Genomic DNA, 14821 nt, shown 5'->3' with positions numbered 1-14821 from the left:
GCAGAGATAAGTTATTTCAGCCGCGTTCCCTGGACGGTGTATGTAAGCCCACAGTTACACAGCAAATGGGGGCAGGGGCCCATGGAGTCTGAGGGGGATTTTTGGCATGCTTCAGATTCAAGACTTTTCAGTGGTTGTTAATCCTTTCTGAGTCCTATTTTAATGGTCCTGTAGAATAATTGTCCATTTAAGACGTTTTCTCAAGGAAAATATTGTGATGACTTAAAAGCTTGCTGTATTGGCACCGAAGTCAGGGGGCACTTAGTAGAGAATCAGCAGTTCCTAGCTAAGGACTGGATGCAGCTGACTGCAGTGCTGCCTAGTGTGAAAGGTTTAATTCAAACTTCACGGCGTGGCAGGGCCGGCTCACTTTACCCAAGGCCGAGGAAGCCTGTGCGGATGACAGCTCCCAGCCGCGGAGAAAGAGAGCAGTCAGCCTGCTTTCCTGCAACAAGGCCAAGTGCTGGTCGGCCTTCAGGAGGAGAGCTAGTCCTTTCTGCTGCCTCTCTTCACTCTGCCACCAGCTGAGATTCAGTGGTTTCTTCCCTGAGTTAAAAGACTTAATGCTGGAGTATGCCTAAGGTCTTCCTGAACCTACCTGAATTTACTTGTTACCAAAGAGGCCTTTTGCTATTTCTATATGAATTGCTGGTGAGGATCCTGCAGCCCCAGGCACTCTCTTGTCCCAGAACAGGGCCTCACCCCAAGGTTTGGGTATCAGCAGCATGGTTTTCTCTGGATGATCTCAGTCCTTTAGCAAATTGCCCAGTTTTGGTGCCCAGAGCTTTCCGTCCAGGGCTGGCAAACAGGAAGGCCAGTTGGTGCCCATTATGGCCATGGGTTTGGGGATGTGCAAGCTGCCCAGTTGCCTTGGCCTTAAGTCCCCAGTGAGTCCCACAGGACCCAGAAATGTGTGAGTCCCTTGTGAAACTGGGATGAGCTTGCCCTCTTCAAAAACAAAACCTCCCAGTATTTGAACAATTATTGTTGTAATGCTTATCTTCCATATGAGATGATAAGCATGTTGGAAGTGGTATTTCAGTGCACTTACAAAAATCAAAGCCAAATGAAAACATTCAATGGTTGGCTAACACGGGCCAGTTCCCTTCTCTGCTGGTGCCTTTTGTTACCAATGACAGGGCCAAATGCTGCTCTCCCATCCACGTGCGTGGGGAGATGCACCGGGCGGCCCATCCAACTGCCAGTCGGGAGGTCCTCCCCAGCACTGGGCCGGGGACCCCACGGGGGCGGGCTGGGTGTGTGGCTCTCCACGGAGCGTGAGCACTCAGGAGCTGTGTGTTGGTTTGGGAATCTCCTTGGAGGACCCCTGAATAGTTCCATAAACACTTCTTTTTGGCAACTTGGGACAGACTTAAGCTGCTATAAAAAGGGAACCAGAGCTATTTTTTTCCAGGCCGACACACTAAAATTGAGAAAGAAGGACCTCCGAGGAATCCACATAGAAGAATGTGAATTAACTAGGTGTTACCTTTGAGTGGTTTAGGCCAAGTGACAGCTCAGTAAAAGGCAGACTTTCCTTCTCCCAGGGGCCTGGGTGTCTGTTATAGAAGGAGCAGTTGGCATTTGTTTGCATCGGTGAGAGACTTGGTCTAATTGTAGAATCGCTCCCTGGAGAGGTGATGGGAGGGCAAAGATCACTCTGAAGTCCAGGAGGTCTGTCTTTGACCATGTCCTTCATTGTGACCCAGTTACGCTGCAGGCCTGGTGCACAGCAGAGAATTCAACAGGAAAGGGAGGCTTCGAGGAGAAGAAGGAAGAGGTCATACCCATCCGCTCGGAAAACTGGCCAGACGGGGCTCTTAGCCGGGAGAAGAGCAGGGGAGTGGGAGGAGGCTAGGGGAAAACTGTTGGTGTTGGGGGGGCAGAATTTGCATCTCCTTCAGGGGCCACCGTTTCTGCCACATTGTTTTATGTGAATTAGGATGAGAAATGAGAGACAAGTCAAATCCAAGGAGAGAACAACTCTAGTCAAGTGAAACTTTGAAAAGGGGTTTTAAAACCCAGTGGCTTACTGGAGTGAGCCCTCAGCTGGGCAGCAATGTCTCTTGGTTCCAAAGTAATGGCTTTGCCTTTTTCTAGAAGGCACTCAAAAGCCACGCAGGGTCAGGCCATTACCGGACAGGTGCTAAAAGGCCTGCCCTCAGGCCAAAGGGCGTCTGAAATTCCCACCATTAGTCCTCCTTTTGGCTTTAGGCCACCCTTCAAAAGGCCTATAAAATGCAAATATATGTGGGGGAGGGGTGAGAGTCCCCATCAAGCCCAGGACAGCAGGGACCTGAGGGGCTAAAAGCCAAGGAAAGACTCCCTGAGCTAGAGGAAGTGTCAGAAAGTCTAAGGTCTGTAGCAATACTTTTCAGACTGTTTGCTCATTTAGTGAGTCAAGAAGCCAATTTAGTGTGGGGTAGCCAGGATTAAAACCAAGGAATTAGAACAAAACCTATCGTAAGGCATGTGAATTATTATGTACATGGCATTACTCTTTGTATGAATGCAGACTTCTGTCCTGATGGCAGGTCTGTCTGTTACGTGTGCATGTGTGTCCTGTGTTGAAAAGATGCCTCCCTCACCATGGTCATTGTCTGCGTGGGTCTGTCAGGCAGCAGGGGCTCAGCCGAGGAAGTGCGTGGCCGCCAAAGCTGAGGGGGTTCGGCCAATTCTGCCTTCTTCACAGCGCTGCTGAGGCCTTTCTGAACAATGACAGCACAGCTACAGCTTCCTCCAGGAAAGCCATTTTTTTTTCAATTGAAAAAAATGCAGCAAAACATTCCAACAGTGAAAAAAGTGTCATTCCTTCCCATCTTCCAGTCCCCCTTTCCTGAAGCAACCTTCCGGAAATCGTCCAGGAACACACAAGCACACCTCTCTCCCTCGCGCCCGCCCTTTCTTCCTTCTTTCTAAAAAGCAGTTGAGAGCACGCTGCACGTTAGTCTGCACCTTGCTTCCTCCACACAATACAATCTCAGCACATCAAGTGCTACTTCAAGCTTTTACATGCAACATGGTATTCCAGTGCATGGTGTACTGTAATTTTTAAAAACCGTTCCAAAGGGCATTTAAGTTCACCTGGTCTTTTGCTTTGGTAAAGAAGGCTGCAGTGAACTTCCTCCCATGTTGGTCTGTGCACGGGTGCAGTCATATCTACAAACACATTCCCAGAAGTGGCGTTCCTGGGTCAAAATGTCTGTGCATTTTAGGTTTTGACGGACACTGTCAAACATTGTTTTTTCCACTGAGGTTGTACCAAAATACTAATGGCATTTGCTGCCTGAACACCAGTTCGGGACCCCTCCTTGAGGGGGGCAGGACCGAACTAAGACGGCATCTGTCTTGTCAGCTAAGAGGCCATGTTTAGAGGATGTGCAGTAGAGCAATGACTCGGGATGATGCAACCCCTGGGGCACGCGCAGTACAACGGGGTGGACGACGCGCTTATCTGAAGGGTAACATCACCCTCTCAGAGCATCACAGTAGAGTGACCTGATCAACATGTGCTTATCACGGTGGCACAAAACGATGTGTTAATCCAAGGCCGAAGCAACAATGCATCGTACAAGAGTATGAGGGCAAAGGCCTTTGAACCCCGGCTGAGACAGCTGAGAGGAGCTTCGAGGAGCCGAGATGGCTGAGAGACGCTCTGCTGCTCCCATCCACCCTGCTCTAGGTGACCGTGAACCTGGTGGAGACTCTGCCTTGCAAGATGCTGACAGGCCGCCTCCAGGTCCGAGACCTGATAGGGACTCTTACTCCCCAATTTTCTTGTGCAATAGTATTGCAGATATTTTTCCGAGCGATTATTATTGTTATTGGGTTATTATAGGTTTGGACTGAACCTGCATCAGTGAAAACTCAGTGAACAGCAGTCACCTGTGTTGACTCACTGTCATTCCCTGGGGCTGGTGTTGCCTGTAGAGTAGGCGGCCCTATAAACCATAGCTCTGGTCCCCAACAAAGGCTGGAGGCTGCCCAGTAGATAGGAAAGACTGTAGTGTGGATACTCGTAAGTTAGAGTATCGCTGCCACCCCTGCTCTAACAGAGCCCACTGGGCCTCTATGGCCAAGAAGCTCTCGTGCCCCACCCTGACATGGCACTCTGGCCCCCCTGCTTCCCCACCCACCTGTTACCTCAAGAAAGAGGAAATACCACAGAAAAGCCTTTGTCTTCTTGGCTATTTTAACTTTCCTCAGGTGGAAACATGGTCAGAAAGGCTCGTTTCAATGAATGCCCCGTGTACAATTTAACTGTGCTTTAATTTGGATCACGCTAGGAAAAGGCCGTTTTGTGTCCTAAGAACACACTCTTACATATTACTTCCAGATCCAGCCAGAGCTTTGGGATGGTTATGCAGCTCATCTGTTCGAGCAACCTGGATCTCTTCCATGGCCAAGCTTTTGTAGTAAGATCTGCATTACAACTCAAGCAGTAATCAGGTCAAGTTCAAAGCTCTGTTTCTACAAATGCCTGTAGAACTGCTGGTCGTCTCCTTACAACTCTTACGTGGAGAGTATACTCACATTTAATGCCAGAGGGTAAAATCTTTTCTTTTTTGAATAGTGCTGTTTGATTTATCAAGGATAATCTATGACAATGCTAATTGTTTGCGATTTTGTTCTTGAAACACACGGAAAGGGGCAATGTTGCCCCCGTCGTAGGTGCATTCTCCACTTCTCCGCTAACCGCAGGTTGGGGCGACTCTGAAGACAGAGCAAGTTTCATTAAACAAGCAAACCCACCAACACCTTTAGCCTCACATCAAAATCAAAACAAGTAATCTCAACTTCTCTTTCAGCTGTCACATTCGGTTTCCTTCAATAGATAACGATTTTTTCTTAGGGTTAGGCAACACATTGAAACATTTTCACACTTCAGAGTATGGAAAATGTGATGTACTGCTAAGCTAATGTCTGCATAAAAAACACAAACTTAAAATGTGCTTGCAAAACTGTGCTTATAGTTTGTTTTTGTATGGGGATAAACCATGACTGTGACCAAATATGATAAACACTAAACATTTCACCTCCAAAAGGAACATTCCTGAAGAGGTGGATATGGTTAGAATAGATATTGGATTGCACCACAGGCTTAGATAAGCTGCCCAGCGTCAGGGCAGTCAGTTACACAGTTGAAGCAAAAGTCTGTTCTGGTAAACCCTCTGTACCAGGGCACTTTTTATCAGACTCAGTGAAAAGGGGAGACCGTAAAATATGTGCCTAACAAAACATGTCAGCAATCTGAATGGAGCAAACGAGTCCAGATCTGAGCATTCTAATAAATAAATGAAGCCGAGCATTGACGGCCAATGATCGTGTCACTGGGGCCGCAGAACGCTGGAGCCGCGCAGCTGGGAGGCGGGCGCGTGGAGCCAGGGGAGGCCCTGGACGGGGCCCAGGCTTTATTATTTATGGCGTGCTGATGAAGAGACAACTTTCCATATGAGGAACAGCTTAACAGAGGAACAGTCAAGCTGAACCAGGAAGAGAGCCAGGGAAAGAGCGAGAAACAAAAGGGGACATGAATAAAAATGACAGCTAATAAAACAATACAAATCTAAAATGCTGTAACTTTCAGAAATAATTTAGGGCCAGAGGAAAAGAAAAAAGAAATCTCATTTTGCTGGCCTTGCAACAATTTTCCAAGAAGCACAAGATATTAAGCAAAATGCATGTGCAGAATTTAAGACCTATTTGTCTCCGTGCCTTTCTCGCTGTTTGGTTGTTCCTAAAGCTGGATTTATTCATGAAAAGGGAAGTGGCATTTTCATTTGTATTTAGCTAATGTATCCATTTTTCAAGAAATATCTATTGAGCACTATTCCTCTGGGGTGACATGCTTAGCGAAGACACATTCCCTATCCTCAAGAGACCTATGACCTACTGTGGGCAGCAGGAAAGACCACGGTCAAGTTCAGGACATTGGCATAGGTACTGTGATGAGCTAGGCCAGGGCCACTGAACTGCATGGAGGAGCAGCCTCAGGGAGGAACCCCAGGCCCAAATGGACATGAATCAGTGAACTTCGCTTTCTATATCGATTAGACACTTACCAAACCGCCACATAATCCAAATCAGCTTAAGAATTAAAATACACTTTTTATACAAAGGTGAAGTATCTGTGGTTCTAGTAATTTCATCCTCACATTCTGGACTTGAGGCTCACCGCTTGCAGTGTTAAATGATTTTTCTATGGTGTAACAGACCTCTTTGTTCAAGTCTGACCAAAAGCACAGTAAGTATTAGCCACTAGTTGCTATGTGGCCCACCTGCGGTGGCCACTTCGTTTGTGTTGAATCATGCTTCAACTATGCCTGGAGGTGGGGTCATCACAGGCAATTTACAGACCAGGGACTGGAGCCGGAGGAAGGTGACTCTCTCCAGGGCTGGCAGAGTAGGCGTCACAGCTTCCACGCCTTGCTGTCCTTGGGTCCAGCAGGCAGGGTAGGACCGTGAGAACAACACGTCTGCACCCCAGGCAAGCGTATCTGTGAAGACCCACTGGCTTCACTGCTCCCAAAAGTTACTTCAGCTGAATCACTCCCTCTTCTCATTGCTTCCCACCACTCTCACTGAGACAGTGCTGCTACAGTAGTAAGGGCAGAAATTCCTTATCTTAGTTGACTTTGTAACACAGGGAAGTGTTTCTAGAAGCTGAGAACTGTAACAAACGTTTTAGAGGCTGGCAGGGGTGGCATGGGGCGGGGGGCACACTCCCCTCCCTCCCCCGCAGATCAATGCTCCAGTGAGCGCGGGATCCAGCCACAGCACTCACCCGGGAGCCGGTCACATCTCCTGACTTCTGTTCTCTGCAGCATTCCTAGCTCTCCACTTCTTTGCACAAATGGTCTGTACCCTAGTGGCCTGGCCCGTGCTGTAAGAACAGGCAGTGAGACACTGGCTAAGTGGGGGGGGTGGGGGTGTCTCTGTGACTCTGTGGCCTTCAGATTTTCCTCTAGTCCTCATACCATACACACCCCAGACCCACTCTTCTGCCGTTAGCCAACTGCTATTTCAGAAATATTGCTTAGTATCTGAGGACTGAGCAGTTTAATGCATTATTTTATACTTTCAATTCAAACAGTATTCTAGGTAGAGCCCAGATTTTAGTGTTTTTAAGACCAATCTTCCCCAAACAAACTAGGTAATGCACTGAATGGTAAAGCTGTTTCATAAATAACCCAGTTTTAAAAAGATCAAAGAGTGAAAGTCTAATCTCTCTCGGAACTCGGGTAGCATGTAATCAGTTGATAAACCACAGCAAAATTTTTCAGATGTTTCCATTCCTACCCTCTTATTTTCAAATCTGTAATAATTTGCAAAAAGCCAAAGACTGAATTTTCCCTTTTCGTAGCATTTGAGACAAAGCACGTTTATGAGCATTTGCTTGTAAAATTAGACATTAAAAATATGACTTAAGACCCATTAGCTTATCAATTACGATGCAGTTCTTCCTCTGTTTCAGTATCTTCCTTTAGAAAAATGTTGTGCTGATGTCCTGGCCGTGCTTCAGGCAAGCGGGCCGGCCACAAGCAACATGCTTTCATCTACAGGCTGAAATTTCAGTGGGATGAGTGTTCAAGTTCCATTTCAAGAAAATATTTTTGCAGCCAGGATGGCCAGGAACTTCAAACGGCAACTCTTCTGATTTGAGGTAATTTCCCAGGAATTTAAGAGGCAATCAGTTACTCTTGACTTCTGAAGAGAACCTGGGCTTGAACAGCACAGTTGTGTATAAAATTGATCATTTAGCAACAACCCACTGAAATTACTTGGGAGCAACTGAGACACCTAGACATCTGGACTGAACTATCTAGTTCACTTCCCAGGCTGTAAATTTTCTGGCCTGAAAATGACTTTTTAGCAAAAAAGTGAAATTTTTTATTAGCTGAAGTACTGCAAAATTTTTATTACTTTGATATGAAACTCTACAGTTGTGAAACTTACATCTAATCTTCAAGGCAATGTGCATTTAAGAAAAGAGAAATTTAGACCCTGGCCTGGTAGTTCAGCTGGTTATAACCTTGTCCCCGATACGCCAAGGTTATGGGTTTGATCTCCAGTCAGGGCACATATAAGAATCAAACAATGAATGCATGTAGAACAACAAATTGATGTTTCTCTCTCTCTAAAAATCAATAAATAAAAAATTTATAAAAACATTAAAAAGTAGAATTTAAAAAACTGAGTCTTGAAAATACAGATTTTAAATTATTTTAGATGAGAACCTTATTAAACACACTGCTCTACAAGATACTCAATTAAACAAGAGAATTTAAAAATAATATGGTTGAGACAAATAATTTTGTCGCCCCCAAATTTTCAATTTTGTTGACCTACGTAGACAGAAATTTTTGAACAAAAGGACACACGCACACTCAAACACATGTTTTTACTGGAAACTGTATCTGCAGAACAGCCTACAATCCTTTACATTTCAATCTCTAAATTCTGATCTCTTTATTTATTCTCAAAAAAAAATCTAAGACATGAACAGTTAGTATACAGAATTTTAAAATAAAACTGCGTACACTTAGAAAAATATGCATCATCAAGGGCATATAGTTCATAAGAAAATAAAATTATGTACAAAAATCACTTCTGCTTATTATTGCTGATCCCAGCTGGTTTGATTTTATCATGGAGGGCCACCACACAGCCCGAAGTTGGAGGGGAGGGTGGCACAGACTCCCTCCCCCTCCCGGGGCCCCAGCATTTCATTCCCCTGTGTCCCCGGGAAGCCCGACCGCCCCCTGGTGAGAGAAGGCCTTCAGAATCCTCCAGAGCCCGGGGGCGTCCTCGCAGTTGTGCCCCTGCTGCCAGTGCAGGAGGAGCTCTTCTTTCTTCCCAAGCGTCCGTGCACAGAGGACGCAGTGAAAGCCGGGCTGCGACTGGAGGGGAGCTGAGTGTGGGCTGGGACACGCAGGGCCCTGGGGGGCTTCTCCTGGCTCGCTGGGTCCTGGCTGGGCTCCTTCATCTTTTGTGATTGTTCCCTTGTCATTCTGACGATGAAGGCAGAGTTGCCTTCTCAATGTAGGGACCGCGTGCACTTCCTCGTCGGAGGGACGGGGCTTCTCCAGCAGTTTCCTTCTCTCAGGACGCTGCTTCCAGGAAGGAGCAGCGTGTCGGGCCAGTTCTTGCGCAGCTGCCTGGCTCCTGGGGGAGAGCTCCTCTTGCAGCCTGCCCTGAATTTCCTCTCCGTGGACGGAAAGTAAGTGAAACTTGATTTCGGCGAAAGTCTGGGCAGCGATCTGGCAGCGGCCACACTTAATCTGCAATTTGATTTCGTCTGCCTGGTTTAAGAGGAGGTCTTCTTCTGGGCTGGACTTGTCCCTGAAAAGGGGGAAAACATTCAATATAAAATTGCATGGAAAAAACAGCATTGGAACTTTTCCTTTTTTGAACTCTGAACCATCAAAGACCTATAACACAAGAAGTGTGCTGACAAGAAGCACAAAGCTGATGAGTAGACGGAGGGAGCCCAGGACGGCCTTCAGCAGGGGCCACAGGACCCCGACTGTCACTTTTGCCTGGGGCCAAACACTTCTCAAGCTACCAGGGGCCTTCAGGCATTGTCCCCAGGGGAGCCTACTAAGATTTGGTGACCGCAGGGACAGGCGGCATCGGCGAGGGTCAGGTGGCACCCAGGGAGGCACTCCAGGAACATGCTGGGTTTGGCTGACAGTACCCATCTCACACCACCCACTGTTGCCATCGCTAGCTAGCCTGGAGCACCAAACACCGTATGGACATTTTACCTAAAAATCAAAATGGAGTACAGTAAAATAATTTACTGTAGGGGCCAAAATAATTTTGGCAGGGGCCAAAAAATCTAGTGTGGGAAATGGTTCATCTCCACAGTGCTCAGGAGGATTCAGTTTAGTGAGACTCCCTGGCGACCTGGTGCTTGCGGATGGCTTGGCCCGTTTGTTTACCAGGCCGGCGAGCAGGACCTGCGAACCGGAGTCCTACAGCGGAAAGCTAATGTGGCCCAAAGGGAAAATGGGGCTAATGCAGAGGGTCTGAGGTCAGGACACCGCAGGGCCTGGTCGCACCCTGCTGCCAGCGTAGGTTATGTGTGGCATTCTGGGGCAAAGGATGCTGTTCATACAAAAATTCTGTGAATACTGTTTTGGGGAAACTATTTGTAAAGAGCACCAGGAACTATATACAATATTTCCTATTTCACATGTCAGATACAAAAATAATATGTCGCCTAATGGTCCCCAGCACATCTCAGGTAGACATTTGTGGCCTGGCTTCCAGGGGTTGGTGTCATTATAAATCATGACTGATCAGAAACCAATGACAAATGAGATTATTCTTCACAGAACTAGAGGAAAGAGGTAGCTGTCTCATAAAATCTTAGTCTGAGAGACGTCTTACAAAGTTATCTTTCTGACTATGAAATCTTAGCCTGTTGCCCCAATCCACACAGGCTGCCTCGCCACGCGTCCGTTCCTTGGCACTCACCTCTGCACAGCCACCTCTGTGTCTCTGCTCTTTGGTGCATCCCCCGGCAGCAGTTCGCCGGGGGAGGATTCGGTGCTGATGACAACCCTGTGCACTTCTTTCAGATGGCCAAAATAGACTCTGACGTGACCGAACACTTTTGCACAAAATTCACAGCACACGAGTTTCCTCGGGCGGTTCTCACTGTGGTGAAGTTTCACGTGTGAGCTCAGGCTGCCGGAACGGACGTATGTCTTGCGGCAGATCCGACAACTGTAAGGCCGCCGGTTCGTGTGTGTGTTCATGTGGTCTTGAAGGTGCTGCTTGAACTGGAAGTGGTGGTTACAGACAGGACATCTGTGCCACGGCTTCTTTATGCCAGAGAATCCACTTCTGAATGCAGAGCTGGGCTTAGGGGAAGAAGAGCTGTTGTCTTGCTTGCAGCTGAGATATTTAGGAGTGAGAGAATCACTTAACAAAATGTCCTGTCCTGGGCCGCTGGGCCTTTGGGACTGTGGCACAGCCGCAGGAGAAGCCAGAGGAGTCACAGCGGGCGTGACGACGACTGGTTTGGGCATAATGCTACGGTATTTTTTCATAGCCCCAGCTTTTTGGTCTCTGGATTGTTGGGGATCATTTTTTATCCTTTTACATTTCCTCTTTTCCTCCTGAAATGACAAAATCTCATCTGGTACCTTCAGTTTTCTTCCTTTTCTTTTTGCTGCCCCACCATTCAGTTTTGGTTTGTGGTTGAGATCCAGTTTGGTGGCTGAACAAAAGGCACTTTCACAGGGACTCTGCTTCGACACCTGCAGACTAGGCACCTTCGTGGCCATTTTGGCAGTTGCATCAAAGCCTTCTGCGATGGTGGATGTCTTATCACAGTCCGCCCTGAGCCCAGGTAAAGAAAGGTCTACAGTGTGAACAGCTGACTCATTTTTATAAGCCTCTGTTGTTTTCATTCTAGAGTAGGGCAAGATTGGCAGTTTCCCTTTGGGGGCCGAGGGCACCAACTGAAGCGCACTGCCAAAAATGGCTGGTGATAATCTAATTGTGCTTTTTGCAAGATCAACTTGTTCTTTATGTTTTTCACTGGCAACAACAGAAGGTTTACTGGATGTTTCTTTGCTTGCAAAGTTTTCTTTCCCTGAAATCTTCAAGAAGCCCCGCTTGGCAGAGGGCTGCTCTGGCGTGGATAATGCTGGGGTGTCAGGCCGGTCCAGCTGCCCATGGTCATTGGTCAGTGTGGCCGCACTGAGGCCGGCCGGGGCCGGGTTCAGCGACAGCGCTGGATCGGGTGGGCTGGGACGGGGCTGGGGTTCGGAATGGTCAAGGAGGGAAGGGGACGTTTGGGTTTGGACTGGAGGTTTGCTACAGCTGTTCTCAGAGGAGCTCCGGATGGAGTTCTTGGTCGATCCTTTGTTATTTCTTGGGGGTTGGTATCGAGGAATCGGCAGTTTAAGGTTTTGGGGCAGGGACAGTCTGCGTTTCTGGACTGGCTGAGCTGAGGCAACATGAGGCAATGCCACGAGAGAAAAAGTCCCCTCCGGGCCAGTGACCTGCATCAGAGCATAATTCTGGGTGGGCACCCCCAGCGGTGTGGAGCTGACGGGAGGGCCTGGAGTCACCTGATCGGAGAGTGATGGCGAGTGGCCCGACAGCACTCTGGACGTTAGGACCTTGGGAACAATTTTCGGTGCAATGGTCCTAAACTGACTCTTATTTTGCAAACCTTTGCCACTCTGTATTGTTCCAGAAGGCATGACCGATTCACCTGCAATGACATTACAATGTAAAAGTCACCTTGATATAATTGTGCTGTTGTTGAGAATGGACATTAAGCATCTCATCATTTACTCTGCCTAGAAGGCATTCCTAGACCCACCCCAAGCTCCTGCGTTCTTCAGCGTCCAGTGTGAAGGTCGGCGCCTGCCTACCTTTCCCAAGGATCAATTGTCAGCCTCCTCTAGAGTTCCACAGTTCCTGCATAAATAACGTTTGCCACTTCTCATATTAATTTATCTGTGTTTGTGTCTCTACTACTAAACAGAGCTTCTTGAGAGCTGGGACTCTGTCCTGCTCAGCTTTACTCACTAAGACTTTACTCACTAAGTCCATCCCCTTACCCGAACTCCCACGCGTCTTTACAGGCTGCGCCCCCCCCCCCCGTCCTGCCCTCCTGAGCTGGCCATCCCTCTGGTCTGTTCTACTGTGTATTTAACTTACTTTATATACATGTCTTGTTGTTCCTATAAAGCTTAAGCTTTGTGAGGGTGAAGCTGAAATTTAATTCATCTTGATATTTCCCCCTGTATCGTCAGTATGAAACAAATGTTTCTTGTATCACACTCACTTTTCACTGACTTTCAGGACACACCATTTGACCCCTTGGCAGTGCGATTGGTTTTGCACAGTGGATGAATTCCAGACTGAATGCTGGCTTTGTTGCTATTTCCCCATGTGACTTGTGAATTTCTTCTCACACCTTTCAAACTGTTTATGTGTGCTTTTGCAATTAAATCACCAGTATTAAAAAAGCTGATTTGACACCTTAAAAAATGTTGAAGAAAAACAAAAAGATAGAAAGTGATAGGTGAAGATACAGAGACAACATAAAAAACACACAAACGCACACAAAAAGCGCCTCCTGGGGCACTTAGGAACAGTTTTAACTAACAGACTAGCACTTCATCCTGCCCAGTTTATTACAATTGAAGACCAATTCCTACTACTCTAAGAAAACAACTCAGGAAACATGTCACTGAGGTGCTTCTACGGATGGAATCATCTGTTTTGCTCCTGAGGCCTCAGGGTTGTGAGGCCCCCCTGCAGAGAAACCTCCCATTCCCAACTGCCCCATTTTAGGCAGACGTCGCCCCAACTCACAGGGGCTGGGTCCCTACGCGAGTCTGGGGCGTGGCCACGACAGGCCCACAATCCCTTTTCTAAATCTTAGGGGCACAGAATATCTTGGAATTTCTGCTTACTAATTTTTAAAAAGCCATGAGATGCACACACTAAATGTTAAATAATACCCAACAGAGTCTGCAGAGCACCCCAAATTAAGCCTTTTACCACTTCTGTAGCAAAATATATAAATGCGTATTCACAAAAGTGGGACAAAGAGTTCTAAATAGTTTTAGTTCAGATTTTGCCTCTGGATGAGTTTTGGTACCAACTTTTGATAACGTTTTTTGTTTTCAGGGCTTTTGGATTTTGCACTTCTGAACGGAGGTGTAAAGAATTACATGTTTAAGGTTACCAAGGATCAAAGATGAACAGATAGTTTCTGCCCTAGGTAGCTGGAATCTAGTGAGAGAGACAATTAAAACATTTTAAAAAAATCAACCTTGATTTTAATGCCTTCAGCTACTGAACAAACAATTTTAGCACAAAGTTGCTTTTTTTTTTTCCAGTGAAAATGACACTCCTCACGTGAACAAATCACAGAGTAATAGGAATAAGAAATGTGTACTGATCGACTTTATAAAGTGATCACTGTCTGGGGAAGAAAGAGAATGTTAAAAGCACACTTTGCACGGGGACTTGCATTAGAACAAGAAGAGAAACCACCAGTGAGGTCTGGAAAACCCACACAAGGGTAATTCAGCAGCCTGTTTTTCTTTCTAGCTTTGCTGCCACGAAGTTCATGGGTAAACTGATTAGTCAATCGCCTGGCCACAGTCACCTAAGTGGATGCGCGACGTTTGCTTCTTCTTCCAATGTAAGTTATTTGTTTTTTAGTGTTATTTTCAGTGCCTTGAAAGTTAAATAAATGTCTTCCATTTCAAACCCCACGTCATCTTTTTTGGAAGAGGTACTGAAGTTATAAATAAGTATGTTACATTGGGATTGTGAGGTTTTGCAAAAAGATTAAAGTTATTGATAGTTTTGGTTACCCAGAGACAAGGCTTGTTACAAAATTACATTAACAACAATGATAAGTCCTTGCATTTACACAACAGGCCAGGGTGAGGAAGGAAAGAAGAGAAAGCACTGGGTCGTTTATATCTAGTTCGTACTCTTAATTGATTGAGCACAAAATATTTACAGCCAAGAAGAGCTAGAAGAAAGGCTACTTCGTCCTTAGTCATAAATCTTGAAATAACATGTGACGATAATACATCAAAGCGTAAGCCGCATCACCTCACTTGACTGCCCCTAACCGTGCACTGGCTCTTCATCTCAGAGCCAGAGCCAGAGTCCCTGCAGAGGCCAACAAGGCCTCCTGCCATCTGGCTCCTGGGGACCTCTCTAATTATTCCCTCCTCTCCAGCCACGGTCACTTCTTTGCTGTTCCCTCACTGTGCCACGCACTCATTTCCTCAGTCTCTGCACCTGCTGCCTCGGGGAGGTCTTC

General features: G+C 46.7%; 1 protein-coding gene across 18 annotated transcripts in view; it reads right to left on the bottom strand.

Annotated features, from left to right (window-relative positions):
• Window positions 1–8329: 8329 nt before the first annotated feature.
• Window positions 8330–14821, bottom strand: part of ZNF438 (zinc finger protein 438) — a 167795-nt gene continuing 161303 nt past the window's right edge. For 17 of the 18 annotated variants that reach the window (XM_053673476.1, XM_053673477.1, XM_053673481.1 and 14 more), the window contains 2 exons: window positions 10483–12235; window positions 8330–9342 (listed from right to left, as the gene is read on the bottom strand). In XM_053673476.1, the coding sequence (XP_053529451.1) occupies window positions 8727–9342; window positions 10483–12235 (2369 nt within the window). In that variant the 3' untranslated portion in view covers window positions 8330–8726. Of the gene's footprint in view, window positions 9343–10482; window positions 12236–12814; window positions 13012–14821 lie in introns of all 18 variants that reach the window. The other variant, XM_037165458.2, reaches the window with a different exon arrangement.

This window comes from Artibeus jamaicensis, unplaced genomic scaffold (genome assembly GCF_021234435.1).
Source record: "Artibeus jamaicensis isolate MK-2021 breed Jamaican fruit bat unplaced genomic scaffold, CSHL_Jam_final contig_867, whole genome shotgun sequence".
NCBI classification, from domain to species: Eukaryota; Metazoa; Chordata; class Mammalia; order Chiroptera; family Phyllostomidae; genus Artibeus; species Artibeus jamaicensis.
The sequence above is the reverse complement of the archived record's forward strand: the minus strand, read 5'-3'. Positions and strand labels throughout refer to the sequence as shown.